Source organism: Purpureocillium takamizusanense, chromosome 12 (assembly GCF_022605165.1).
Source record: "Purpureocillium takamizusanense chromosome 12, complete sequence".
Lineage (NCBI taxonomy): Eukaryota > Fungi > Ascomycota > Sordariomycetes > Hypocreales > Ophiocordycipitaceae > Purpureocillium > Purpureocillium takamizusanense.
This window is the reverse complement of record NC_063079.1, coordinates 333,719-359,947: the sequence shown is the minus strand read 5'-3', so window position 1 is coordinate 359,947 and position 26,229 is coordinate 333,719. Positions and strand designations below refer to the sequence as shown.

The 26,229-nt window shown below is 61.0% G+C and overlaps 9 protein-coding genes across 11 annotated transcripts; 4 read left to right on the top strand and 5 right to left on the bottom strand.

Annotated features, from left to right (window-relative positions):
• Positions 1-1,177: 1,177 nt before the first annotated feature.
• JDV02_010326 (uncharacterized protein) lies at positions 1,178-3,982 on the top strand. Its single transcript, XM_047992060.1, has 2 exons — positions 1,178-1,482; positions 1,575-3,982. Exons 1-2 carry the CDS (start codon positions 1,391-1,393, stop codon positions 3,790-3,792), a joined length of 2,310 nt encoding a protein of 769 aa, XP_047848073.1. The 5' UTR covers positions 1,178-1,390; the 3' UTR covers positions 3,793-3,982.
• Positions 3,983-5,493: 1,511 nt separating this feature from the next.
• JDV02_010325 (Glutamate decarboxylase) lies at positions 5,494-7,835 on the top strand. Its single transcript, XM_047992059.1, has 5 exons — positions 5,494-6,104; positions 6,163-6,190; positions 6,270-6,875; positions 6,939-7,568; positions 7,629-7,835. The coding sequence occupies exons 1-5, from the start codon at positions 5,812-5,814 to the stop codon at positions 7,680-7,682; spliced, it is 1,611 nt and encodes a 536-aa protein (XP_047848072.1). The 5' UTR covers positions 5,494-5,811; the 3' UTR covers positions 7,683-7,835.
• A 102-nt stretch (positions 7,836-7,937) lies between these two features.
• JDV02_010324 (uncharacterized protein) lies at positions 7,938-9,278 on the bottom strand (the record flags this gene model as incomplete). The annotated part of the gene is made up of 1 exon (XM_047992058.1): positions 7,938-9,278. The coding sequence occupies one exon, from the start codon at positions 9,276-9,278 to the stop codon at positions 7,938-7,940; it is 1,341 nt and encodes a 446-aa protein (XP_047848071.1).
• Positions 9,279-9,603: 325 nt separating this feature from the next.
• On the bottom strand, positions 9,604-11,715 carry ARG8 (Acetylornithine transaminase). The gene is made up of 2 exons (XM_047992057.1): positions 11,445-11,715; positions 9,604-11,363 (listed from the first exon to the last, which is right to left on the bottom strand). Exons 1-2 carry the CDS (start codon positions 11,580-11,582, stop codon positions 10,095-10,097), a joined length of 1,407 nt encoding a protein of 468 aa, XP_047848070.1. The 5' UTR covers positions 11,583-11,715; the 3' UTR covers positions 9,604-10,094.
• Positions 11,716-11,938: 223 nt separating this feature from the next.
• Positions 11,939-13,990, bottom strand: ATG27 (type II membrane protein). The gene is made up of 3 exons (XM_047992056.1): positions 13,477-13,990; positions 12,818-13,391; positions 11,939-12,761 (listed from the first exon to the last, which is right to left on the bottom strand). The coding sequence occupies exons 1-3, from the start codon at positions 13,745-13,747 to the stop codon at positions 12,566-12,568; spliced, it is 1,041 nt and encodes a 346-aa protein (XP_047848069.1). The 5' UTR covers positions 13,748-13,990; the 3' UTR covers positions 11,939-12,565.
• A 167-nt stretch (positions 13,991-14,157) lies between these two features.
• On the bottom strand, positions 14,158-18,016 carry JDV02_010321 (uncharacterized protein). Its single transcript, XM_047992055.1, has 2 exons — positions 17,270-18,016; positions 14,158-17,218 (listed from the first exon to the last, which is right to left on the bottom strand). Exons 1-2 carry the CDS (start codon positions 17,595-17,597, stop codon positions 14,550-14,552), a joined length of 2,997 nt encoding a protein of 998 aa, XP_047848068.1. The 5' UTR covers positions 17,598-18,016; the 3' UTR covers positions 14,158-14,549.
• A 302-nt stretch (positions 18,017-18,318) lies between these two features.
• On the bottom strand, positions 18,319-20,174 carry JDV02_010320 (uncharacterized protein). The gene is made up of 3 exons (XM_047992054.1): positions 19,236-20,174; positions 18,983-19,179; positions 18,319-18,931 (listed from the first exon to the last, which is right to left on the bottom strand). Exons 1-3 carry the CDS (start codon positions 19,872-19,874, stop codon positions 18,526-18,528), a joined length of 1,242 nt encoding a protein of 413 aa, XP_047848067.1. The 5' UTR covers positions 19,875-20,174; the 3' UTR covers positions 18,319-18,525.
• A 331-nt stretch (positions 20,175-20,505) lies between these two features.
• GCD1 (Translation initiation factor eIF-2B subunit gamma) lies at positions 20,506-23,206 on the top strand. 3 transcript variants are annotated; one of them, XM_047992051.1, is made up of 3 exons: positions 20,506-20,901; positions 21,024-22,400; positions 22,468-23,206. In XM_047992051.1, exons 1-3 carry the CDS (start codon positions 20,718-20,720, stop codon positions 22,593-22,595), a joined length of 1,689 nt encoding a protein of 562 aa, XP_047848064.1. In that variant the 5' UTR covers positions 20,506-20,717; the 3' UTR covers positions 22,596-23,206. The 3 variants fall into 3 exon arrangements, with proteins under 3 accessions (XP_047848064.1, XP_047848065.1, XP_047848066.1); XM_047992052.1 differs by having other exon boundaries at positions 21,024-23,206; XM_047992053.1 differs by having other exon boundaries at positions 20,506-22,400.
• Positions 23,207-23,703: 497 nt separating this feature from the next.
• On the top strand, positions 23,704-24,084 carry JDV02_010318 (uncharacterized protein; the record flags this gene model as incomplete). The annotated part of the gene is made up of 1 exon (XM_047992050.1): positions 23,704-24,084. The coding sequence occupies one exon, from the start codon at positions 23,704-23,706 to the stop codon at positions 24,082-24,084; it is 381 nt and encodes a 126-aa protein (XP_047848063.1).
• Positions 24,085-26,229: the final 2,145 nt, after the last annotated feature.

The window sequence follows — 26,229 nt, the reverse complement described above, 5'->3', positions numbered from 1 at the left end:
TTGCGTCTATCTTCTCGAGTATTGCAGGGCTTACTAGATATGTCGTGCGCCCTGAGGTAATATGTCTCGAACCTATTGCTTCACCTCAGCTCGATATGTAATAGTTATTCCTCGTGATTGGGCTATATTCGCCATACGGTAGCTATGCGTAATACTAGCAACAGACATGATGATCATAATAGCGCGGAGACAGCACGTCCAGCCCCCAGCACCGCCCACATCTGCGGATGACTGCCGGGCATTTACCCCGTCTAGGGCTTGAAACTACAGTAAATCATGATGTCGATTCCCGGTGCAAGATTCGATCTTTACTAATACATGTGCATGTAGCCATGAAGTTTGTGGCACCCTACTAAGATCTCAATGACAGGAGCCCACAGGGACACGGGACCTACGCCCCCCCCCTAAGATACGCTCACGTAAGGAGACTACAATCATAATAGAACAAGTGGAAAGCGCACGGCCTGGCCCGGCCGTTCTTTACTCAAAGCCTTGAGGAACGAAGTCGTCTCACTCTGAAGCTACTAGTAGACATTGCCTCTGCCTCTGCCTTTGACCTCTGCCTCTGCCTTTGACCTCTGCCTCTGACATGGCCTCTGCCTCATCTCTGCCTCTGACCCATCTTACCTTCCTTACCTTGCCTCTGCCTCTGCCTCTGCTGCCTCTTATACCTTGCCATAAATATGGGACTAGGTACGGCCATAGCCAATCATTTACGATATCTAAACCACCCATCGAAGAGCTCCATAATGCCACCAATCAGAGGCCAGGAATTCTGTATAAATGGGGAGAGCGCGCGCACGGCCTGGCACGGCCAACGAAGTCGTTCCCTTTAGGGTGTTATTTTAGTACGTACTGCACTAGCCCTTAGGGGGGCCAATACCTAACTAGTGGACGGAGGGAGTTGAATCACTGCACTGCGCAACGCGCATGGATGGATGGAAGGGAGGGTCCGGATGTCAGTGCTCGCTTTCACATGTCAGTCGCCCGTGGGCTGTCCCAAAACGTCAGCGGCCCAAACACGCCCGCAGTCACGAGGATCAAGTTCGATGGATCCCCTTCACATGGCCGCCGCGACGAATACCATACCATCCCATAGCCATTGTCCCCTGGCCATGCATACGTATACTGTACTCCGCTGGCCTCTTTGCATTCCATCTCCCCTTTCCCTCGCCCTGCGGCGCCAGCGACCGACCGACCGACCCTGTTGGAACTGAGTGAGCATCGACGCCACCTTGTTGCTTGTCCGTTGTTGTATCGATGCGCCCTGCTGCGGACCGGGTCCTCTCTGCGCGAGCCGCTCCTTACCCAACGTCTCTTTCGGTCCCCCAGATCGGCATGAATCCGCCGTTATCAGCATAGCCACCGCGTATATCGTGAGCACAGCAGCATGATAGACCACGTCCTGGGGCGTCCCTCGTCCAAATCGCGGCGCCTGCAGGTCCTCGCCGTCCTCTCCTTTTGGACCTTTTACCTATACAGGTGACCAACCCCTTTCTTACCTTGGCACGGCGGGCTCATGCCTCCTCTCCCGTGCGTGATGGTCTAAACTAATCACGTTCCTTTCGCTGCAGAGGCAACCGCCATGGCCCGCCCGTCGCGAGGTCCATCTCGGGCCTCCTGTCGCGCCGCCTCACGGCCTGGCAGACGTTCCTCATGACCATGATGTATCTGTATGCCTCGCGCAACTTCAGCGCCCTCGTAGGGCTCGCGAGCCCCGAGCCCATGGCCAACATGTACGACAAGACATACTTCCGCGCCACCTGGGTGCTGACGGCCCTCGACGCCGGCTTCTGGACCGCCATGCGCATCCGCATCCCCTGGCTCCGCGACATGGCCAGCATCGTCTTCTCGCTCTTCTACCTCGTCGCCGCCGAGCGCGCCGACGAAAAGGTCCGCAAGGTCCGCGGCGTCATCACCGTCGACCACCTGCGCGTCTCGTGGAACAAGGGCAAGACGCCTTACCTGGCCTTCCTGCAGCGCCTCCTGCGGCCCCGGTTCACGCGGTGGCCGCCCCGGCAGATCCGGATCCCCCGGCCCTCGGGCAGCGACTACACCGAGCCCGTCGCCGCCTGGCTCTACTACGACGGACCCGTCGCCGACCTGGCCCACCACAGCCGTGTCATCCTCGACATTCCCGGCGGCGGCTTCGTCGCCATGGACCCCCGCTGCAACGACGACAAGCTCTTCGCCTGGGCGTCCAAGTCGGGCCTGCCCATCCTCAGCCTCGACTACAAGAAGGCGCCCGAGTATCCGTACCCGCACGGGCTCAACGAGTGCTTCGACGTCTACGCCACCATCATCAAGACCAAGGGCCGCTGCATCGGCATGTCGGGGCGCGAAACCCCCCGCGTCATCATCACCGGCGACAGCGCGGGCGGCAACCTGGCCGTCGCGTCGACGCTCATGATCCTCGAGACGGCTAGCACCGAGTTCCGACGCTTCGCCGGGCGCGAGAGCCTGCCGCCGCCCGACGGCCTCGTGTGCTTCTACCCGGCACTGGACATGAACATTGGCAACTGGATGACGGACGAGCAGATGTCACTGATTCGCGACCGCAAGATGCGCAAAACGAACCGCTCCATCGTGCGGCGCAAGAGTATGCAGTACAACGAGCTCGTCGGCACGCCACACCACTCTGACGACGAAGACGACAGCCCGCCCGCACCAGACGACAAGCAGACGGCGGCGGAGCCGACGGATCCGCACGAGTCGCAGCCTCAGTACGCGCACTCGGGGCCCTCGTCCCTCAGCCACCCCGCAGCCGCAGTGAAGGCGTCCAAGGAGGAGAAGGAGGACAGGCGGGGGGCGGACGGCGGCATGTCGCACCGTGCCCAGCCCATCAAGACGCGGCTCGCGACGTCGTCGATGATTTCCTACTTCAACGACCGCGTGCTCACGCCGGAGATGATGCGGGCCATGATCATCCTATACATTGGCGCGCACAACCGGCCCGACTTCACGCAGGATTACCTCCTGAGCCCCGTGCTGGCGCCCGAGTCGCTACTCGCGCGGTTCCCCAAGACGTACTTTATGACGGGCGAGCGGGACCCCCTGGTCGACGACACGGTCGTGTTCGCGGGCCGGCTGCGGCGGGCCAAGGAGGCGGCGGCGCGGGAGCGGAGCGCGGAGCGCACGTTTGACGACGGGGAGGCGGCCGAGGTGATGCTCATCCCGGGCATCTCGCACGGCTTCATGCAGTTCCCGGGCATCTACCCGCCGGCGTGGCGGCACTTTGAGCGGTGCGCCGCGTGGTTCGAGCAGCTCTTCACTGAGGCGGAGCAGGCGCGGACGCGACACCTCCGGCCGCCGCAGACGCCGCCGCCCGTAACGGAGCTCTCGATGACGATGCCGCAGCCGCAACAGCCGCAGCATAACGGCCAGGCGGCAGCAGGGGCGGCTCCGTCGCGGCGGCACCACCGGCGGAACCCCACGACGGAGTCGAGCGGCGACGAGGACCGGCCGCTCGAGATTAGCATGACCAAGATGAGCCGCGGCCGGGGAACGCCAGCCAAGGACAACGTCGAGGGGGGTGAGGAGGACGGGAAGAAGAAGGAGAACAAGAAGAACAAGAAGACAGACGGGAGAACGCCCACCAACGGAAACGACAGCAGCAGCACCAGCGGCAACGGAAACGGCAACGGCAACGGCAACGGTGCCGCAGCCAAGAGGGGCAAGAAGGCGCTCAACAAGAACATGAGCCTGGTGAAGCTCAAGAGCACCGACGACCTGCTGGGGCGGCGGATGCACGGGCTGGCGAGCGGGCTGACGGGGACGGGGGCTGAAGACTAGGTAGGCAGCCACTTGCCGCGGTAGATAAAGAGCTAGGTGGGTGAGCGGATGGGCATTGAGCGGGAGCATGCGGAGCTTTTGACACTTTTGACGAGCGACTGGTGATTTTTGTCTACATATATGGCTGTTGAATACGAAGTAACTACCATGACTGCCTGCCTGTCTGTTGGTCTGTCTATCTGTCTGTCTGTCGGTGCGGGGCCAATGTCTTGACGACGTTGTGGGATTCGATGCCTTGCGTACAAAGTACAATGTTCTCTCCACGTACGTACTCGGTATCTAGTACCACCCCCTGGCGAAATCTAATGGCGATGGGAGGGATTGGAGACGCAAGGAATCAAGCACGCGCCGAGGGCCGCCAAGGACGGCACTTTGGCGCCGGGGCGTGACAACGTGCCGGACGCCCGTCCCGTTCATGGCTGGAGGCTGGAGCCACGGTGGAGCTTATAATTAGCGTTCCGCTGCGGGAGTTTGTCCTTTTTTTTTATCGTCGCCTGGAGTCAGCTCCCCGGGTTGGGAATCGAATCGAGCGCCTCTTGTGTTGGTTGATAGGATGAGCCGTGGCAGCGTCAGGCACCCGCGATAGTTATTGGGAGAATGAGTCCTACTCCCGTCTGGCGTAGAAAGCTGCAGTGCCCAGTGGGGTGCCTGCAGCGCCTCTTGCAAGTGCCTCCCGCTGTTCCACTGGGTGGTAATAAGCTACCTTACCTAGTGCCTAACTAGTACTCAGAGGTAAGATAATAAGGTAAGTACTTGAGCTCCAGGCGGTGGTGAACCGGAGCTGCCCGCGCGCTCTTCCCCCTACCTTACACGCGGGGCTCGAGACCAGCCAAATCCAGCCACACCCTCTCCATCATCATCATCGTGGACGTCATGCCCCTCCTGTGCCGCTGAAGCTTCACCCCGCCGGCCGGCCGGCCATCCGTTCGGTGCCGCGCCGCGATGCGATCTAGCAGTCCGCCTTTGCCCACTGGGTGGGGCCGCTCTCAAGGCTCGCTGAAGGAAACCTTTGGTGGTAAATGGGCCGGGCCCTCTCCAATCCCTCATCACAGGTCTGTCTGAGTGCTCTGCACGAGGATTCGATCTGCATGCAGAGAAGCGCTCTTTATTACGCAAAGGCTCTTGTTGGCCGTCAGTTGCGGCCATGCAACCATGCACGCATCGATGTGTATGCGCTCGGCAGCCCCGGCAGTGAAAAGCCTAGGAGGGAGGGTCGCTGAAACTTGGCACCCCTGCAGAGGCCGAAGCCGACAGATCCGTCCCCGCCCCTCCTCCTTGGAGCTTTCAGCAGCAGATGCCCGCTTTCCCTTGGCTGGGTCGGGGCCCCCCTGTCACACAACCAAGCAACTGGGTGAGTGACGCACGCCCTGGGCGAGCTTGGCCGTTTGTCCCGTGTAAGTCGCCCGCGCAAGTGCTTTTGGTTGTGGTGGCTGGCCCGTCCTGTCGAGATGCTGACGCTGGTGGCGGCACTGCGCCCGTTCCTCGCAGGCAATTGGTTTGGTACCTAACTAACGAGCTACGAGCAGGCGAGCTTCCGGGGGGGATGGAGCAACATGACCCTCCAAGCTGGTGCTGCAGTGTATAGTTGCAATTCTCCAACGAGGTACAAGATGCGAGGGTGGCATGGTGGCCCAACCCTCGGCGCAACGTACCCGACCGACTGATGCGATGCTGGTACTTCGATGCTACTACCATCCATCCCATTCGACCCTCGGCCGATCCTTGCGTAGAATTAATGCCTCCTTGGCCTACAAGGTAGCTGCCAAACAAGCTTCGGCAAGCGAGGGGGGAGGGAGCTTGTCGACGTGCCGGCTTATCCTCCTCCATCCTCAAATGGACCTCTGCCCCTCCCCCTCCTCTCGCCATTGCCCCTCGTCATATCCCTATCCTTCCCCTTCCTCAACCTGCCTGCCCTCTTGCGACTCCCAAGGCCTTCGACCAGCTTTGCCGCGAACCGTTGCCAGCCTCCCGTCCCTCTACACTTACACATAGTCGCACAACCCAGCATCCTCGCCCGCAATGGTCCACCTGGCTGCCGTTCACCACGGCGACGGCGAGCCCCCCAAGGCCACCGATGCCGCCTCCGCTGGCGCCCACACCGACCCGGATACCACCGCGAAGCTCATCGAGCAGAAGACAAGCCGGCTGCAGCTGGCGAGCTTTGCCGACGAGTTCACCACGAGCGTTTACGGCTCCCGCTTTGCCGCCCAGGAGCTGCCCACGACCAAGATGCCCGAGTGCCAGATGCCCCGCGAGGTGGCCTACCGCATGATCAAAGATGAGCTCAGCCTTGACGGCAACCCCAAGCTCAAGTACGTTCCTCCCGCGATTGCCAGCGATTTCCCAGACACTGACTGTACGGCGTGCTAGCTTGGCCTCGTTTGTCACAACATACATGGTGCGTTGTCGCCCCCGTCCCTACGGCGCGCGGCCTACTTGACCTTTCCCTACTGACCCTCACGACTCGCGTCCCGCAGGAAGACGAAGCCGAGAAGCTCATGGCCGACGCCCTCCCCAAGAACTTCATCGACTACGAGGAGTACCCGCAGACGGCCGAAATCCAGAACCGGTGCGTCAACATGATTGGCGACCTGTTTCACGCCCCGAGCGGCAGCGCCATCGGCACCTCGTCCGTCGGCTCGTCCGAGGCCATCATGCTGGCCGTCCTGGCCATGAAGCGGCGCTGGAAGATCCGTCGCCAGGCCCAGGGCAAGAGCACAGAGAAGCCGAACCTCATCATGTCCTCGGCAGTTCAGGTGTGCTGGGAGAAGGCGACGCGATACTTTGAGATTGAGGAGAAGTTTGTCTACTGCACCCCGGAGCGCTACGTCATCGACCCCGAGGAGATGGTGTCTCTATGTGACGAAAACACAATTGGCTGCGTGCTCATCTTGGGCACCACCTATACCGGCGACTACGAAGATGTCAAGGCCGTCAACGACCTGCTCGTCGAGAAACAAATCAACGTGCCTATCCACGTCGATGCCGCCAGTGGCGGCTTTGTTGCGCCCTTTGTCGTGCCCGACCTCGAGTGGGATTTCCGCTGCGAAAAGGTCGTCTCGATCAACGTCTCCGGCCACAAGGTATGCCCCCCTAGCGTCCATTTCAGTCCTCAGCCGGTTTGCTCTGACGCGTTTAAATCTCAGTATGGCCTCGTGTATCCCGGTGTAGGCTGGGTCGTCTGGCGAGCCACCGAGTACCTACCCCAGGACCTCGTCTTCAACATTGATTATCTCGGCGCCCAGCAGTCGTCATTTACCCTCAACTTCTCCAAGGGAGCATCACAAGTCATTGGCCAGTACTACCAGCTCATCCGCCTAGGCAAGCACGGCTACCGAGCCATCATGAGCAACCTGGTGCGCAACGCCGACTACCTCACCGAGTCCCTGGAATCGCTGGGCTTCAAGATCATGTCCAAGCGTGCCGGCGAGGGCCTCCCTCTCGTTGCCTTTCGTTTCCCCAGCGAGAAGGAAGGCGGCAAGGAGCGGTTGTACGATGAGTTTGCGCTGGCTCGCCAGCTGCGCAGCCGCGGCTGGGTTGTGCCGGCATACACGATGGCTCCGCACACCAACAGGCTCAAGATGCTCCGCGTAGTGGTTCGCGAGGACTTTTCTCGGAGCAAGTGCGATATTCTCATCGACGACATCAAGCTATGCGTCGGGCTCCTGGAGCAAACAGACCAGGAAAGCCTCAAGAAGCGCGAAGAGTACCTCAATGAGCATGTTCCGGCGGCAGGGCGCGCGCGGCACGTGAAGCACAAGACGCACGCATACAAGGTACGTTTTCCCAGGCATCAGCCGCCCGCGTCTGGGATAAGTGAGCTGACCAGAGGACAGGACGAGAAGCACTCGCTGCAGGGCAAAACTGGCAAGACGCATGCGGCTTGCTGAGTGAGAGCCACGCGACGAGGTGACCGTGGAAATATAGAAGTAGTAGTGGCAATTTGTTACGATGATGCCTAACTACATGAAGAGTTATGAAAAATGAAATGGATGGCCTAGTAGCACAATCGCAAGTAGCAGCGGACATTGCCCGGTGTAGTGAAAGCCTCTTTCCATGCCCCGTATATACCGCGCGAAACCCAGTTCCTCCTGACCAATCCCAACCCAACCCAACGCCCGACCAAGTCAATCACGATGAAAGGCTCACTTTTCGTCCTCCTCCTTCTTCTTCTCATCCTCCTCCTCCTCCCACTGCTCCTCATGCGGCGGCTTCAGCACCTTCCAGCCCTCCTTCCAGCCAGGGGCGTACTGGTGGTAGTGAGCGCGATAGTCCTGGCGCTCGTCCTCGCCCTCGTTGCCAAACTTGGAATTGAGGGGCTCGAAGACGGTCTTGTAGTAGAGGTCGTCGGCGGACACCTTGGGCCTGTCGCCCTCGGGCTCCGAGGTGAGGGCGCCGCGGCCGGGGACGTCGTCGAAGACGGCCTTTGCGTTGATGTGCTGCTGGGGGCCGTCCTGCCAGAGGCGGCACATGCGCTCCCCGCGGAGCATGCGGCCGTACTCCTTGTTCCAGTCGGGTATGTAGACGTAGCCGGCGGCGTCGCCGCACGTGGCGTTGAGGATGCGCTCGGCGGCGAGGAACTCTGCCTCGGAGCAAAAGTCCTCGGTGTGGTGGGTGACCTTGCGGCCGCAGGCGTAGACGCCGACGCTGCCGCCGAGGGCCATGCCGACGTGGTGGCCCTGCCACTTGAAGGCGTTGCACCAGTTGAAGAGCTCCTGCTTGGACGCGTAGTAGTCGTCGGGCGGGAGCGGGTAGCTGAGCGTGCTGTAGTCGCGCTGGTGCGCGCAGTGGCACTGCACGCCGGGGGGCAGGGGGAGGCGCTGCACGGGGTGCGTGTCGAGCGAGACGGCCTCGAGGCGGAGGTTGGCGTCGTCGACGAGGAAGGTGTACTCGCCCGTGCCGGCACGGCGGTAGAGCGTATGCGTCTTCTGCTGCTCCTTCTTCTCCTGCTGCTGATGAGGAGGAGAAGGCCGCGTGTTGTTGGAGCTTGCGTCGGTGTCCACGATGCTACCGCTGTTGCTGTCAAGGAGGCGGTGGCCATAGCGGCGCCGAGCGCTGCTGCGGCGAGTGCGCAGGACGGTGCCGTTGGGATGCAGCGTCATGGTGTAGTGCCCGTCGGGGAGGTCGCGGGGGACGACGGTGTAGCCGCCGCCCGGGGTGGTGTAGCCGACGGTGGAGAGCTCTCTGTCGATGCTGCTGCTGCCACCCTCACCACCATGAACAAGACTGCTTCTCTTCTTCGCAGTGCTGTTGGTGTTGGTGTTGGCGTTGACGCTGGTGGCAGTAGCGTTGCCCATGGTGATCATAGACGCGTTGGTGCTGCTGTTGACGCCGCCCTGAAGACGGCCAGCAGCTGTCCCCGTCGCCGTCTTCATCGTCATGTTGGCGGCATCAGTGCCATTGCCGTGGCCATCGCGAGTCCACAGCGCAGTAGTCCGCGCCGAGGACGCGAGGCCGAGTGACTGGAGAAGGACGTCGGGTCTCATCTCGACAAAAGTCTTTGTGGCAAGCGAGAGCAAGAGCAAGAGAGAGAGATAGGGGGTGGTAGTGCCAAAAAGAGACGGCAGCAGGACGCGAGTCTGGATCTCGAACAAGTCGTCGTAGTACACGAGACGAGGCGTGAAAGGCACGGGGGGCTTTGACTCTGTATCTCGAACAAGTTTGTTGTAGTTGAACGAGGAGCGAAAAGAGTATGCCAGAGAGTTGGAGTGATGCGAGGTGCAAGAAATGCTTTGCGAGGCCAAGGCAAGCAGACGGGCTGTGCTCGCGCTTATATATATATATATATATATATATATGTATGCACGCGACGCGGTGTGTGTGTTTGTTCGCGTACCCATATAGCGTTTGCTGGCGGGACAACTCTATCGTGTACGCATCGTCCATGGCGCGCCGGCCGCCCTAAGGGTCTCTAGGCCGGCCCGACAATGCTTAGTACATGCAAAGTCAAGACCAGGCCCGAGCCTCTTCAGAGGTGGCACCCCCTGGGACGATGGTCCCGACGAGGGTATGCCGAGGGAGGGGGGACGGGGGATCTATCAGTGAGGAACCTCACATCTGGAGACCATGCGCACGCCCCGGAGGCGACTCGGCCATGTCTCAACGCTTTTTGCGCAAATTGTTCTCATCTATGTACGCGGCATGGTTTTTCCAACTAGTCTGTCTGCCTTCTTCCGCAGACAGCCTTCGCCGTTTGGGCAAACTGTATAAACGCCTCAGTCAAACGCAAAACGAGCACTAGAACCAGAAAGAAGCCGACAGATCATGAACCACCCTTCTGTCCAAGAGGATGATGCCCCCGTCTATGGCCGCGTCGCTGCGATAGCCTCCTCCAGGATGTCGACGCCCTGGTTGATCTCGTCCTCGGAGACGAGCAGGCTGGGAACGAAGCGCAGGGTGTTGGTGCCGGCCGTGATGACGAGCAGCCCCCTCTCGCGGGCGGCCTTTACGATGGGAGCCGGGTCCTCGGTCAGTTGCAGGCCGAGGATGAGCCCGCGGCCGCGGACCTCGGAGACGAGGCCGGGGAAGCGGTCGCTCAGGGCAGCGAAGCGGCTCCGGAACAAGTCTCCCTTGGTGGCAACGTCGCGGGCCAGCTGCGGGTCCGCGAGGCGGCCGACCATGTAGTGGCCGAGACGGCAAGCCATGGGGTTGCCGCCAAAGGTAGTGCCATGGTCGCCGACCTTGATCTTGTCGCTGACGTGGGCGTTGACGACGACGGCGCCGATGGGGAAGCCATTACCGAGAGCCTTGGCCGAGGTGAAGATGTCCGGGTGCGCCTCGCGAGGCAGGCCCGAGTGCGCCCAGAAGTGGCCGGTGCGGGCCAGGCCGCACTGGATCTCGTCGTAGATGAGGACGGCGCCGACCTCGCGGCAGCGGCGGGCCAGGGCGACGAGGAACTCGGGGGTGGCAGCCCGCACGCCGCCCTCGCCCTGGATGGGCTCGACGATGACGCCGCACGTCGACTCGGTGACGGCGTCGTTGATGGCGGCCACGTCGTTGTAGCGGCCGAGGCGGAAGCCCGACACCATGGGCGAAAAGGGCTTCTGGTACTTGGGATTGTGCGTGGCCGAGAGGGCGCCCATGGTGCGGCCGTGGAAGGCGCCGTCAAAGGAGACGACGTCGGTCTTGCCGCCCGAGGGGTCGAGCACCTTGCCGACCTTGCGGGCGAACTTGATGGCGGCCTCGTTGGCCTCGGAGCCCGAGTTGCAGACGAAGACGGCATCGGCGTCGTGCATGCCGCCGAGCTCGCGCGTCTTTTCGACGAGCAGCTTGGACAAGGCGCCCGTCCAGGGGTTGTAGTAGAGGTTGGAGGCGTGGACGAGCGTGGCCGCCTGGTCGGCGACGATGCGGGCGAACTCGGCGTCGCAGTGGCCCAGCGCCGTCACCGCGATGCCCGCCGTGAAGTCGAGGAAGCGGCGGTTCTCCACGTCCCAGAGCCACGAGCCCTCGCCCTGCACGAACACGGGCGGCGGGCGCGCGTACGTGGCCACCATGTAGGGGCTGTGCTCCGCGATGAGCGCCGCGCTGGGCGAGTCGTCCCTGGGGTCTGGGTTGGGCAGGGCGGCATCGCGCTGGGAGGCTCTGGGGCGTCAGCTGCTTCCAATTTCTCCCAGGTTGGTCCCCGCCATGTAGATGTAGGGAAGACAACTCACCTGGATGGTCTGCTGGGCGCCGGCGGCCAGGTTCGAGGCAAAGCGCCGGCGCTGCGACGGGCCTCGCGCAGCGCTCGCCGCCCACGTCGAGCCCGCCAGTGCCCGCGCCTGGCGCCGAAGGGACAGGTTCAGAGCCATTGTGTGCCCCAGCCGAGTATCTTGAGTAGATGGAAGCAAGGCAATGGGTCGTAGAAGAGGGAGGAAAGGACGGGCAGGGCCGGACGCAGAGGGTTGCGGGTAGGCGGTGGTGGTGGTGGTGGTGGTGGTGAGTCGACATTTATTCCGCCGGCGTCTTATCGATAAAGGTCCGGTACCGCTACCGCTGCCGCTACCGGCTCCCGCGTGCGATTGCCAGGGACCCGGAGGTCAGGGACCTTGCTCAGAGACCACTGCCACTAACACGTCCACCTAGTTAACGTACCATATGGACTAAAAATAATGGCTCATGGTTGCCGCTGTCACCGTCGCAGCCAGCCATGCAACATGTCGCGCTGCTGAAATAAAGGCTCACCAAGACGGCCGATAAATCCGCGCATATTGCCGCCAAGGTACCGCTACTATAACTTAGGTATACTACCTATACCGTACTGGTATACTGGCCCCTTACGTACAAATACCGATAGGTAAGCTGGTGTTCCCGAGTAACGTACAAAGTACGTTGTAGGTAGGTAGTATGAGCGTGACGCCCCAGAAGAGCAGCAGCGGGCTCGGCCCATGTCCTCGGCGGTCCGTCTCCACGCATCCACGCCCTCTGGGCTCCGTCGGCCCCCATTTACACTATGAATCACAACCAACAGCGCTCGTGAATCACACCCCAGACATCGGAGGCGCTCCGGAAAAGAAATGGCAATCTCTGCCTCGAAAACAGAAAAGGGAGCATGCCGTATTGCTGCAACCCACATATGTGTACAGTATACACCTCACAGGACCAAGACGCGGACCATCGCCAGCTGCCACAGAATACTCACCGAATCGTCATATGCCCGCCGCGCATTGTGCGGTGTCCCGACCGATCGGTCACTGAAACAGGAGCCTCGCCTCGAATCCATCTCTATAGCTTCGTCAGGTACCATCCTCAATAGGTGAAATCAAGCCCTTTCTCCTCAGCCCTGGCCGGCCGCCTAGACCGCGCTGTATCCGCCCCGGCTCCCCGTGCCCTGCACCGTGTTCAGCACCCGCCTCGTCCAGTCCTTGAGCAGATACGGGACGTCGCGCAGCGTGTCGCCGTGCGGGACCAAGTCCCACCCCCGGGCTCCGTATCGGTTGTAGTTGAGCCACGACCCGAAGATCAAGTAGGCCGCGATGCCCAGAAAGACGCTGTCGCCTTGGTTAGCATCCACGACAAGCCTGGCACCCTGACCTCCGGGACTTACATGATGACAAACCAGGTGAAGAAGCCCCAGTGCGTGCTGGAATTGCCGTCTTCGTCCCCGCCGCTGCCGTCCCGCGTCTCGCACGCGTGCTTGGTGTGCCACTCGAGCCGCAGCACATCGGCGTCCTTTTCCGGGCCGTAACTCTTCCAGAGCAGCGCGGCGTTGTCCTTTTTGAGCTGGTGCTCCGACGACGACTTTTCCTTGCCGTCGTCCTTGTCGCCGTCTTCTCCATCCTCCTTCTTGTCGTCAGCCCGTCGCAGCGTCTTGCTGCCCTCGTACTTGTCCTCTGACCCCCACTCGCCCTCGTTGCCCTCCTTTTCCTTGTCGCACAGGAACTCGATAATGGCCTTTTGCTCGCGCCGGTCTTTGACCTTGCCGTCGAGCGGAAACTTGCCGCCCTTGAGCACGAGCCGCAGTCCCTCCTTCTCGGAATCGCTGTTGGAGTCGCTCGTCTTCAGCCTCGTCGCCTCGTACTCGAACTGCGACCCGCCAAGGTTTTCCAGCGCGCCCGCGATGGCCACGACTTTTTCCACGACGTCCGTCTTGCCCTGTAGTAGGTGCTGGATCGCGCACACTATAGGTGTTCCCAGTCAGCCCAGTCCAGTCGATGCAAAAGACACCGCTGACGGCGCTGGGGCGGGACACGCCCCGGGTCTTACCTCTGGTGTTGTTGGGGCACTCCGCCTTCTGCTTCTCCTTATCACCGCTCTTCTTCAGCGGCTTGCACACGTCCAGCGTATACGTCGTGTTGCGGTGCGTGTCGGCGCTCGAGTCATACGACGTCGTGACGACCGAGTGTGGGCCGTCGAGCTTGCTCAGGTCGAAGCTATGGCCATCGACGCGAATGTTTTTGCAGTCCAGCATCGCCCACCCCGGCAGCGGCGCCAGGAGCACGGAGAGGGCCAAGGCCGACAATTGCGGCGGATGCATCGGGTGACAGAGAGGCAATGACGAAGCAGGTCTTGGAGGAAAGGTCGGAGGCGGCGGAGCTGGAAGCTGCGTCCGGAGTCGACGGAGACGGTGCGGTCTATCAAATCGACGCGAAAGAGCAAAGGCGAATATGAAGCAGCTCCAGGCCAGATACGCGCGTCAAAAGAGTGGCTGGGACGGGATGATGGACGCTCGATGATGGAGGTGTCACGTTGAGCAATTACGGAGCCCATGTGGCTCACTCTCCTGCCCGGCCTTGGACGTGACCAGCTTCCTGTCCTGGGCAGCCACGCTTCCGTCATGGTGGATCGACAACCCGGCTGCACGTGACTCTCGTCGTCTCAACGTCACATCACTTTGCGGCCGCTTACACCTCGCCGGCCTCAACAAGAGCACTCTCGTCGCATGCTTCCCATCGCACTGCTCGTGATTTTTTGTCATCATCGCTGTTGCTATAATACATCCACCCCATGCATGCAGAGTAAATATCGCAGACAAACGCCGCGCCGAAGCGACCGCCCCCTGCACCGACTCCTGGTACCAAAACAACAGGCCGTCATCCGCCGCCGTGGACGACCAACAAAACCCATAGTCTCAAAAACTGTCCCGGGGGTATTAGAGTAATCAAAGTGCACAAACGCAAAATCAGAACACCCCACCCAGCATGACCGATCCCAGCCTACCTGCGCCAACTCCTTCCAGTATGATTGCCTCGCTAGCCTCTCAGCGGTGGTTCAGCGTCTCGAAGACACCGTAGACTTATTGAACCATCCCGCACCAAATTTAAACCCCAAGCGGCGTCCTACATCCCTTGGTGTCCCATCATACCCCCCATGCCCTGCATCGCTGCGTGTTGCTGCTGCTGCTGCTGTTGTTGTTGTTGCGCAGCCGCTTGTTGCTGCATCATCATCTGCTGCTGCGCGCGTCGTTGCGCCATCGAATTCTGGAGAAGTTGCTGTGCCTGGGCCATGGAACTCTGCTTCATTTTATCGATCGCCTCCGGTGGCACCCGGTCTTGGCCTCCAAATCTGCTCACAGCGTTCTGCATAAGTCGCCCGTAAATCTGGCGGGCGCTGGCCTGGATCTGCGCCTGAATCGGGTTGGCTCCCATCTGCTGCGGCTGGCCTTGGTGCTGCTGCGCCTGCTGAGCCTGCTGCATCTGCATAGCAGCCAGTGCCTGCATGTTGACGTTGCCGTTCATCATCTGGCCGCTGACCTGCCTCTGCATCGGGTTCCCCATTTGTCCCATCCGCGCCATCTGTTGCAGTTGAGCCTGCATCTGCGGGCTCATTTGCCGCAGTTGGTTGCCTTGCATGTTCTGAAGCTGCTGCGCATACTGGGCAAATTGCTGCTGTTGCTGCTGAGGCGTCATCATACCTCCCGGCTGTTGCTGCTGCTGCTGGTGTTGCTGTTGTTGTTGTTGTTGTTGTTGTTGTTGTTGTTGTCGTTGTTGTTGTTGCTGCTGCTGCTGCTGCTGCTGTTGTTGTATCATCATTTGCCGCTGCATCATCTGCATCATCTGTTGCTGCTGGGGCGACATTCCTTGGCCATTCATGCCCGCTTGCGCGCCGCCGCCTTGCATGGCAGCCATCTGCTGCTGTTGTTGGGCAATGGCGCGCTGCTGAGCCGCCATCTGCGCAAACACTTGAGGGTTGTGCTGTGCCATGCCTTGATTGTTCATCATCATGGCCTGGCCCATCTGCGAGTTCTGAGCCATCATATTGGGTGGCGGGCTCGCCTGCGTCATGCGTGGAGTCGCGACCATTGCAGGCCGGTTAATAGGTGTGCCATGCGACATGTTGGGCGTGGAATGGGGCATTCGGGGCGTCCCTGAAGGATGGCTTTGCTGGCTGCCACGGGCGGACATCTGATGGGCCATGGGCACACCCATCTGGGCGTTTTGAACCACCGAGGGCGGTCGTGGAGGGCTGTTGGCCATGTTCGAGTTGGTCTGCTGCATGGGAACGCTGCCGACCATGGGCGAAGACATGTTCTGCGGTGTGCCCTGTCGTATGACGGGCGACGAAGCGGGAGCCTGTGACATTTGAGCCTGGAAGCGAGGTTGTGCCTGGCCTTGCATGCCGTTGGCCATGGCGTTTTGGCCAGCCACGGCGGCACCGTTGGGCATGCCAGTCGGCATGGTCCCACTCTGAGCGGGATGTCCATGCTGCTGCTGGCCCATGTTTTGTGTGTTCTGTGCCTGGCTTGCAGCCGCGGCGCGGGCCGCCATGGCTTGTCGTTGAGCTTCGGCCTGTCGCAGCTGGTTTTCCCGTGCCGCGGCCTGCTCCCGCCTTGCCTTCTCGGCCTCGGCCTGCTGCCTCTGCATCGCCTCTTGCTGTCGCTGCATAAGCATGCGACGGTCGTTCTCTTGCTGCTTGATGCGCTCCTGTTCCTTTTTCTCGGCCTGGTCTCTCTTGATATCCTCGATAACCTTGAACCGCTCGAACCGTGGCTCGAAAGTGGTGGCGCCGTTTTGTGCGTCTCCGTCTGCACCTCCGGAGACCTGATTGCCCGCTGCCGTGGCGGACAGCCTGTCGTCCAGGACGAGCATGTAACGCTCCTGGTCGGCGGCCGCGGCCTCGTCGGCTGCCATCTCGGCCACGGTACGCTTGCGCGATTTTGGCTGTGGAGGCGCCTCGGAATGGCTGGGGTGCGCCCAAGCGTCCAGCAGCGCGATGGTCTCCTCCGCATTCTTGGTCGGCTCGAGCATGAGCTTGGGGGTGGTCGCCAGCAAAATCTGCCCCTCGACCGCGTATATGTTGCTCCCATCGAGCTCCATCTTCTCTTTCTTCTGACGTTTCGCTGGGGGTGGCATGTTGCCGGCCGTCGGGGTAGGAGGGACTAAGGACATCGGGGTCGACGGGGGCACCGCTCCATCACCGACAGCGCCAGCCGTCGTCGCTTTTATTCTCAGGTCCGCCTGCAGGCTCTCTTGTGTGGGAAAGAGCACTGTGGTGAAGACCTTGGCCTTGGCGGGAGACTTTGCCTTGGAGCTGTCGCCTGGAAGGCTCGGGGCCGGCATGCTCTCCGCATCCTTGTCGGCCGGTTTCGCATCTTTTTGTTCCTCCTCGTCTTTCTTGTTGGCGCCGCTGGCCTGCGCTCCATCTTTGGGAAACGCGACGTATGGCGAAGGTGTCAGGTACTGGTTGTAGTTGTGGATGCTCGACGGCACAACGGCGCTGGACGCGGCTTTAGACTTGGCGGCATCCTTTGGCTGAGCCTGAGACTTGTGGTCGTGAACCTGCACAATGAGGCAGCCGTCGTAGAATGGCACATTGGCCTGTATAAGATACTCCAAAAGGTCGTGGGGGATCGTCTTGGCCCGGAGGTGCTCCAGAAACACCTTCATCGGGGACTTGTACGCGAACACGCTATCCTGTCCGTCGAATCGAAAGTGTCCTGGATGGAGATGAAGGACCAAGGACGGTGGTCGGCCGGCGAATTTTTTGAGAACATCGCTGTGTGACAGGGCTGTCATGTGTCAGTGACGCGACGCGCTAACGCGCAACGGCGGAAACGTACCGTATGGGCGCGGCTGCGAGTCCGTAGCCATCATATCGAGCGATGAGGTAATGCGCAAGCCCGCGCTATTTCTTGAGGCCCTGCCCAGGGCCTGCGATGATGCCTCCCGACGGGCGCGGTTCACTGGTCGCACCGTGGATGCGGTAATGGTGCGGTCGCTCGCCGAGGTCGGGGTCTGTTTGGCGCTCGTCGGAGGCTTCTTGGCGGATATGGAAGGAGAAGGCGACGACGTCCCAGCAGGCGCAGAGGAGCCATTAGTCTGTATGCCGGGAGGGACAGGCCGCTTGACCTTTGGCGTAGGAATGGGGACGGGGCTGACGGTGACCATGGTGGCAGCCGTGGGGGGGGAAGGAACAGGTTGTGAGTTGGGCGGTCGCGACGCTGCGGATTCGGGTCCGCCGATCGGACCTCTGGCTCAGGGCGTTATGTCGCAGCCCAAGACGCGATCATGGATGCCGCAGGGCGGGCGTCGCTCGATGCCGGGGTGAGATGAGGTCGGAGGGATGATGTCGAGTCGTCGCGGTTGGCGCTAGTGGGCTGCGGAGAGTCTCCCACGCTGGCAGCAGCAGTACGTACGACCAAAGAAGTAGTACGAGCAGCGCAGCCACGGGTCGGGCAGCGGGGGACTAGAAATGATGATGCATCGGTGAGCAAAGACGGAACGGTCCTGAGTCTGCTCGGCGATGCAGCGACGAAAGCGAGCGACGACGTCCAGCGTGCTAAGACGACGGCATTGTTTGGTGCAAGAGTACCTCGACCTACCCGTAGTCTTTTGGTCGTCTCGTCGATGCGCCTTGGCCCCCACGCTGAACGAAGGCGCGCCGCGATCACGTGATGCTCGTTCGTCTGCCACGCTTTGATCGCGCTGCCGGATGCAGCAAGCCTACCCTGCACAACAGATTGCCTGGCAGTGAGGCCAGCAAACAGAATGTACGACGCAAGAGATTTGTTTGCATATTTATCTGTAGTGTCGTCGCGCAGGGCCGGAGTATCGAGAACAATTCTGGAGACACAGGTGCACGATGTCTCTGCTTGTGCCTCGCCGCATACCCCACTGTCGTGTGGCGCCTCACCTTATACCACGCATCCAAAGGAGAGTTGACACTATGTGCCCCGAAAGTGTGCAATGCATCAATCATATCTCAACTCAGGTAATACCAGAGGTCCTATTTACATGTACATACGTGGCATTTCAGCATCTCAGTAGATCCCATCCTTATCAAGTGTCGGAAGCTTCCCACGGCCGGGCCTTGCCATCATTCGCGGCCCTGGACGCGACGAGTCCAGTCGTCATGCACCCGCATGCCATCTACGACCACGACACCGCGGCCGCGCCCGACCCTCTCGGGGCGCTGCCACCACTTCTCCTCCTTGCCGCTCCGCTCTGCCTCTGACTCACTGTCCGCGAGGCCTCCGGAGCCGCTCTCGGCACCGACGACCAGGATCACGTCATGGCGCAGCCACGTCTGAAGGTTGGTGATGATGCTGCCATTGTCGCCCGCCAATGACTCCTGAAGGTAGACAATCTCTGGCTGGATGTGTCGCAAGATGTGCACGTGGCCGTTCGGCGTCGTAAATGGCAGGATCATCGGCTCCTTTTCCACGAGCGTTAGGGCTTGCGAATACACGGCATTGAAGGCCGCATTGTTGGTCGCAGACGCGCTTGGAGTCCGTCAGCACACATTTAACAAACAGTACGCTTACACAACTTACAGAGGGCTCTTGGCCTCCTCGCCCGGAGTTTGCGCTTGATCGTGGCCAATGTTAGAGAAGGACGAGCTCAGCGAAGGTGGCGGAAGGTTACTGGTAACGTTCTCCAGCGCAGTGTCCTTCAAGTGAGGGGCGTAGATGAGGATGTAGAGCTTGATCCGAGAGAAGTCATTGTGGCGCGGAATGTGAGACAGGACGGACTGTTGAGCGTGTCAGCGGGTCAACGGCCACGGGGACGGGACTGGGGCTCACGCACGGCAATCTCATGGTCGTCGGCGGCTGAGACTTGTGCGTCTGCCGACACCACGATGGCGACGGTCCTGCGTCTCTTGTCCGATGTGGGCGCGACGCGGTCCTTTTTCGCGTCGGCTTCCTCGGACCATGGGTTCTCGCCGTAGTGTTTGTCTTCCTCGCGGATCGAGGCCAACGCCTTACCCATTGCCGCACCGGCAGCGGCGACGCCGGCGACAACCGTCTTGCCGGTCGAGTCGAGGAACTGCTGCGGGCTCGGGGTGCGCCGGAGAGCGCCGGACATGCGCGCGCCCCATCCGGCGGCGGAGACGTCGCCCGGCGTAGGGCCTGGGCCTGGGCCGGGGCCGGGGCCTACTCCGACGCTCTCGTCGTCGCGACGCGGCGGCCGTGCGTCGGCGGCGCGGTTACGGCTCGTTGCGCCGTAGGGAGGGTTGTCGCCGTAGTCTGCGTTCTCATAGTCGAGACCGGGGTCGGCGTCGTGGTCGGGGTCGACGGCGTCATCTGCGTCGTCCTTGCGCTGGCTCCAGACCCAAGCGGCCAGGCCGACGGTTGCGACTGTGACGGTCACGGCGAGTGGCACCCAATGCGACCAGACGCCGCGCCGCGAGGACCCGCGGTCGGGGCGATCAAACGGCGATGACATTCAGAAGGAATGTTGTCGCATCGCTGGGTGCGTAGGGAACTAGCGGGGGGGAGGGTGCCGATACAGCGGAGCAGACGGCGCCCAACTGATGCGGCTTGTCCTGTGCCTCGTGGGACTGCTCGAGAAGGTACAGAATATCGGACAAGATGAATGGTGAAATCAGAGGCAGCGTGTTGGTTGTAGACGGGACTCCGGGGATGCAACTGGGCAGCCGCTGGAGAAAGGTGTTTGCTGCCGTCAAAGTCTGGTGGCTGGAGCGACGAGAGCTATGAGCGGACGGATGGGGAGGATGGATGTCAACAATGGTGGAGCGCCTAACGGTCTTCAGCCCAGCAACGCGCTCAGAGGGTTATCCCGAGGCTCCTCCATTGGCCGGGCCGCGAGGACCATTGAAGATCCGTACCGAGGGGCACCTCAGTCCCTACCCAGTTTGTGTTAGCGGCTGAACCTCTGGCGTGAGCACGTGAAGGGGTCGCTGCTGCGCTGCATCATAGCAGGTTTGAAAGGTGCAGGACAAAGAGAGAATGTGGCTTGCCTCGCTATGCCTGCGCCACCATAGGCTCCCGCCACACCTTGAATTGACCTGCCCAGCTGGTATCCACAGCCCTGAAATATCTCTGGCAGCTTTGCATGACTCTTCACTGCTGCCCCGCGACGTTCTTTTGGGCTCACCACTACTACAGCTATACAACAGAGCAGCGTCCGCTTTTGGCATGTTGCGAAGCCATCTGAGAGCTCTTATAGCATTTTAGCATCTCTTGACGTGAGAGCAACGCTCCGATCGGCGCCCACTCCAGACACATCTCGGGTCTTGCGAGGGCTCTGCACCTCATCCTCCTGCTCATGGGCCCCCACGCCACCTCGGCGCCCTCGACGGGCCTCCAGGCCCTCATTCTCTGCGGGCCTGGCTCATCGTTTCCGACATTTACGTCGAACCCGGACGAGAACCCCAAGGCGTTGCTGCCAATCGCCAACCGTCCTATGGTGTGGTATCCCATTGACTTCTGCTTGAGAACTGGCATCACCGGTATGTGTCGCGGGGGCACCTTGCCCCCCTCTCCCCCACCACCCATGGACAGCCTCTGTGTCATACGAAGAGCACAGAGAGCAACCTGTAGTTCTACATCCTCAGTCGCTGACAATGGCCAGACATCACATTGATATGTCCTCCCTCTGCTTCCCAAGCTCTCACCGCAGCCATGAACACAAACCCGTACCTCACTGGGCTGCCTCTTCCGCGGCCAGATATTCTTGCTCCCGCAGACTTGGACCAGAACACTGGAACCGCCGAGATCTTACGCCTTCCCGAAGTTCGCGAGCTCATCCAGTCCGACTTTGTCATTCTGCCGTGCGACCTGATCTGTGAGCTGGCAGGAGAGAAGCTGCTTCAAGCATGGATGGTCAAGTCGGCCAGCCCGACAGATCTTCTGAGCGATAGCAATTTGACGAATGGCCACCTGGCCCGTCATAATGGCGGGTTGACCGTGTGGTACAATACGAAATCTACGGTCACGGTCAAGGGAGAGGAAACAGACTTTGTTGCGACGACGCCTCTGCCACCATCACCGATCGCATCGCCGCGAGGATCAGTCTTTCAGCACATGTCCAAGTTGGTGTACTCGATCCCGACGGACTCACTCAACGACATCACCGAAGAGCGGAAGTCCCTGCCACTCAGGCACGCGCTCTTGCGGGCCAACCCCCGTGCGCGGATGCACACGACCAAGCGGGACGCCCATATATACGTCTTTCCCCGATGGGTTCTTGATTTCGTCAAGGAGAATGACCGTCTCGAGAGCATTGGCGAGGACGTTGTAGGCTGGTGGGCAAAGGCGCAATGGCAGGAGGGCCTCGCCGAGAAGCTGCATTTTGATTCGTTTTGCGGCACGAGTGGCGCTGCTGATGACGACAATGAGTCAACGCCTGAAAGCATATCATTGTCTAAGGAGTCAAGCACTGCTGGTCAATCCTCGTCAGGGACTCCGTCACAGCGGCAAATACAGGGCATTGACAGTCTTCAGCTGCAGGGGAAGGGCGATGCGCCGCTCCGTGGCTGTGAGGTACCACCAATCCTCGCTTACATACCCGGCATCCACGGCCAGGACGCAGCTCCTCTCATTCGGCGAGTCGATACGGCGCAATTGCTTTTGGCCATCTCTCTGCAGCTGGCGAAGCTCCCCTCGATCGAAGAGGCCGGGCCGGATGCCGCGTCACCGTTCGCACATCCCAAGAAAGTCGCGTATCCGGAAGGTGTTAAGCCCCGAACCACCATCACGAAGCAGGACAGCCTGATTGGCGAGAATGTAACGGTGGAGGAGAAGACGTCGATAAAGGAGACGGTTGTCGGCGCGGGCTGCCAGATCAAGGAAGGCGCCAAGCTGTCGCAGTGCCTGCTCATGGATGGCGTCGTTGTCGGCAAGGGCTGCAAGCTCACCAAGTGTATCCTCGGCAAGCGGTGCGTCATTGGGGACGGGTCGGTACTGACGGATTGCGAGGTGCAAGAGAATCTCCTCGTGGAGGCGAGAAGTGAGTTCCGACTCTATTGCAATTCTTACCGCCTACGAGGACGACGTATGCTAACCGTGCGCTACAGCCGAGGACAAGGACAACAAGCTGATGAGCTCCGAGGGTCTGGAGGCTACCGAGGCGGAAATGGAGGAGGTCCTTCAGGAGGTGGACGAAGAGGTGGCCGCCGTTGCGGACGCGGCCATGGTCGACTAGCGGCTACAGTAGCGCAACAAGACAACCGCTGCCGTTGAGGCTAATGGCGACTTCGGCCCATTATCGTCGAAGCACCGCGCGTCGATACCACTGACTCCGTGCCCGACGACAAGGACTGCTGCTGACTCGGTCGATGGCTGCATGCCATGGCGGGTGTTGTTGCCACACCACAGCCGACGGTGCGCGGCCGGTCCCCATAACAGACAGTGTTGACGGGGACGCCGTCGGCGTGTTCGGGTGTGCCGGACGCGAGTCCCTGCGAGGAACAGACGCTTGAAGCCATCACCGCTCTCGTCTTGTTTGGCCCAAGATGCGGGTGTGCGTGGATTTGCCGGCTGCAGCGGGAGGGACCCAAGACAGACCAGGGCTCACTTGGCCGCATAGTAGTACTATATCCATGTCATGGCACAGGGCGGAGCCTCGTCACACGGTCCCAGGCCGGCGGTTACGATGCGGACGGTGTGACCTTGGGATCAGCACGTTTAGAGTTCGCAGCTACAGCTGGAAATTCAGATGGCGCTGTCCATTGCTACTACCTTGTACGCAGCACGTACGTCGGAGTGCAGCAGCGAGTGAGTGCGTGCGTGCGTGCGTGCGTGCGTGAGTGAGCTGGATGCTTCGCACTGCCGGCGATAGGCACGCCGACTCCTCGACCGACACCGACTCAGCCAAGTCCCACCGAGTCAAAGCGTTGGGGGGAAACCTGTCACTTTCGTCGGGGTGGTGCTCATGCCCAGCCAGGCCTAGTATGTGAGGCAGGAAGGGGGGGGGGGGCTGCGCCGCGGGCCCGGCGAGCGCGAGGAATCCCTGACGGGCTGACAGCTCACTAGTTATCCCGGCCTGGCCTGGCCTGGCCTGGCTGGCGCAACGTACGTACACGGTAGTATTGGCAGCGAGTGGCGACGACGGTGACGGCGACGGCGACGGGGGGAGGACAGGCAGGCAGGCCGCCCGTTGTATGGCACGTGGCAAGGTGTGCGTGCCGCGGGGTCTACTCCGCGGCACGGGCCCTTTGTTCGCGTTGGAATGGGGAACTGAACTACTCGATGCATGCCGAGCCGGATGCCCTGGGCTGAGGTGAGGGTAGGTAGCTCAAGGTGGATATAATATGGATGGATGGATGGGTGGGTGGATATGGGACATGATGAGAAAAAGAGAGAGAGAGAGACAGAGAGAGAGAGAGAGAGAGAGAGAGAGAGAGAGAGAGAAAAGAGGCCATCGCCGCCGTCGCCGTGGCTGGGGATCGTCCCAAGGTTTAGCGACGCATGCCATGGCCATGCCGCGCCATGCCAGGCCCCAGTCCAAGGGAAAACGAGAGAGAGAGGAAGAGAGAGGAAGAGAGGCAAGGCAAGGCAAGGCAAGGCAGGGCACACATGTGCCGGCGTGGCTGTGGAGGCCTGCCGCGCCCGCCCATCCGCCGGTTCCCGCGTGGTGGTCCTCCTTGTTGCAAGTCTACATACTAAACCATACTACCTCCCTTCCTTGTTGACCGAGGCCGATAGCTCTGCCGCCGAGCAATATTACCGGATCCCTCCCGACGGACGCTTCCGCATGCACTGCCGAACCCTGTTTGCGGGCCCGTCGTCGTCGTCGTCGTCGTTGTTGTTTGGACTGGCTGGATGGAACCCGGAACCCTCCCCATCATCCTCCTCCTGGCTCCTCCTCGTCGTCGTCCTCCTCCACATCTGTTCCTGCTCTGTTCTTCTGCCCTTTCCCACCCGCCCGCCCGCCCGCCCGCTCGCTCGCTCTTCCGTCCAACTGCCGTACGCACCGCACCTCCTCTTCGTACGTACGACAACCGATAGCCACACGCCTCCGTCCGTCCGCCGGGCCCTGCTGGTGGGGGGAAACCTTATGTATCGAGCCCTACAGGGATAGGGCCGCTTCACTGCCTGCTTCCTTCCTTGCACAATGAAAAAGAGGAAGCACAGTACAGCACGGCACGGCAAGCGCGCCGCCGCCGCCGCCGCCGCCGTGCCCTACAGGTCTAACGCCACTCCCCGAGACTGCCCGCGCCGTCCGTTCTGCCTGCCTGGCGCCCCCCGGCCCGGGCCCGCCGCGGAAAAAATAGTGGGGGCCGCCCCGTCCGCCGCCCGGTGAACCTCGGCGGCTCCGAAGTGCTGTCTGTGTGCGTGACTTTTTTTCTTTTTCCTACTTCCTTTTTTTTTCCCAACATATCTATTGAGTTCGCCCATTGAGGGGGTGACGGGAACTCGTGGTGCTTGCGGAAGACGGAAAACAACAAACGAACTGACCAGGTTTGGTACCCAAGTTAGTTAGTGGGAGGTTCGTAGTGTATACGGAGGAGGATCGACAGCAGGCATACATACCATGCCGTCCGTGCGTGCGTGAGCGCGTGTGCACGTTCGCGAGTGCCGGCGGCCAGCCATAATCGTACCATGTCCTGTCAAGCCACCATTTCAATCCCGCTAGGTTGCTTCTGTCCTTCTAGTACGTATTGCCGTGCTTCTAGGATCGGGCGCAGCCTGACAGCGGGCCGTCACCACCGCCGCCACCACCACCACCAAGCAAGGCGAGAGAGGAAGGCGAAAGATGGAAACGAAGGGGGGGAGGCCGGGGTCAGGGTAGAATCGACCCGACGGTAGGCACGTGTGTGGTGGGGAATGCTATGCTATGCGCAGATCATGGACGACGATGGACGTCTCCAGTTTCGGCTGTCGCTCGGGTAGGGGGGGGGGGGTGCTGGGAGGCATGACCGCCTGCGCCTTGGTTGCCCTTGCTTGCTTGCTGATCCTCCTCCTGTAAAGGACGATTGGATGAGGGGGGAGAGAGAGGAGAGGGAAGAGGAGGAGGAGCCGGGGGGGGGGAGGAACGTGGGAGCTTGAGCAGCAAAGGTAGTTCGTAGTAGGTAGGCAGACGAGCCCCTGCCCGTTCGCGAAGTTCGTACAGACACCAACGAATAATAAGGCGGTTGCTGCTCAGACCTTCGGCTGATTGCTGACCTGCCTGTCGACTAGGTAGTTCCCCCCCACCCTGCCCATCCTTCGCGGGCGCCGGAACAACCGACTAGTACTCATCGTAGGGAGTACGAACGTATGAGCTTCTCTGCCGACTACCGGCCGTACGTGGGTGGCATGCCAGGTACGGAGTACAGTGCAGTGCAGTGCAGTGCAGTGCAGTATGAGACGAGAACGAGGCTACCGTCCTTACCCGAATGCGAGGGCGATGGCCTCCTTCTGCGGCCAAGGAACAGGGCGAGCACCCGTACCCGCAGCCGCACCCGCAGCCGCGACGCGGGAAGCGATCACAGCAGAGCACAGCAGAGTCGCATCATCGGGGCCCGGAGGGATGACGGAGCCAAGCCGGCGGGACAATGGCATTGTCCTACCTACCTTTGTACGTAAGTGCCTGCTTGCCCTGCCCTAAGGTACCCTCCTCGTTCTCCTCCACTACTGCCACCCTATGATGGTGGGTGAGGAGGAGGCGGGTTGGTTTGGCGGGACTGGGGGGCAGAGGAAAGAGGAGTGATAGCAGTACTTACGTAGTAGTGCGTATGCATCTGCTCGTCAAGCCCTTGAGCCAAGTCGTGCTGCGCGGGGCAACGATGCCCTTTTGCGCAGTCAAAACGATAATAGTACCCTGCCCTGGCCCTGCCCTGCCATGCCCTGCCATG

Coding starts and splice junctions, on each gene's coding strand:
- JDV02_010326 (XM_047992060.1), top strand. CDS start 1,391: ATGATAGACCACGTCCTGGGGCGTCCCTCGTCCAAATCGCGGCGCCTG. Junction 1,483..1,574: donor TGGACCTTTTACCTATACAG/GTGACCAACCCC, acceptor CTTTCGCTGCAG/AGGCAACCGCCATGGCCCGC.
- JDV02_010325 (XM_047992059.1), top strand. CDS start 5,812: ATGGTCCACCTGGCTGCCGTTCACCACGGCGACGGCGAGCCCCCCAAG. Junction 6,191..6,269: donor CGTTTGTCACAACATACATG/GTGCGTTGTCGC, acceptor CGCGTCCCGCAG/GAAGACGAAGCCGAGAAGCT. Junction 6,876..6,938: donor TCAACGTCTCCGGCCACAAG/GTATGCCCCCCT, acceptor TTTAAATCTCAG/TATGGCCTCGTGTATCCCGG.
- ARG8 (XM_047992057.1), bottom strand. CDS start 11,582: ATGGCTCTGAACCTGTCCCTTCGGCGCCAGGCGCGGGCACTGGCGGGC. Junction 11,364..11,444: donor GCGCCCAGCAGACCATCCAG/GTGAGTTGTCTT, acceptor AGAGCCTCCCAG/CGCGATGCCGCCCTGCCCAA.
- ATG27 (XM_047992056.1), bottom strand. CDS start 13,747: ATGCATCCGCCGCAATTGTCGGCCTTGGCCCTCTCCGTGCTCCTGGCG. Junction 13,392..13,476: donor GTGCCCCAACAACACCAGAG/GTAAGACCCGGG, acceptor GAACACCTATAG/TGTGCGCGATCCAGCACCTA. Junction 12,762..12,817: donor TTCACCTGGTTTGTCATCAT/GTAAGTCCCGGA, acceptor CCAAGGCGACAG/CGTCTTTCTGGGCATCGCGG.
- JDV02_010321 (XM_047992055.1), bottom strand. CDS start 17,597: ATGGTCACCGTCAGCCCCGTCCCCATTCCTACGCCAAAGGTCAAGCGG. Junction 17,219..17,269: donor CTCGCAGCCGCGCCCATACG/GTACGTTTCCGC, acceptor GACACATGACAG/CCCTGTCACACAGCGATGTT.
- JDV02_010320 (XM_047992054.1), bottom strand. CDS start 19,874: ATGTCATCGCCGTTTGATCGCCCCGACCGCGGGTCCTCGCGGCGCGGC. Junction 19,180..19,235: donor CCGACGACCATGAGATTGCC/GTGCGTGAGCCC, acceptor CACGCTCAACAG/TCCGTCCTGTCTCACATTCC. Junction 18,932..18,982: donor GAGGAGGCCAAGAGCCCTCT/GTAAGTTGTGTA, acceptor ACGGACTCCAAG/CGCGTCTGCGACCAACAATG.
- GCD1 (XM_047992052.1), top strand. CDS start 20,718: ATGGGCCCCCACGCCACCTCGGCGCCCTCGACGGGCCTCCAGGCCCTC. Junction 20,902..21,023: donor CTTGAGAACTGGCATCACCG/GTATGTGTCGCG, acceptor GACAATGGCCAG/ACATCACATTGATATGTCCT.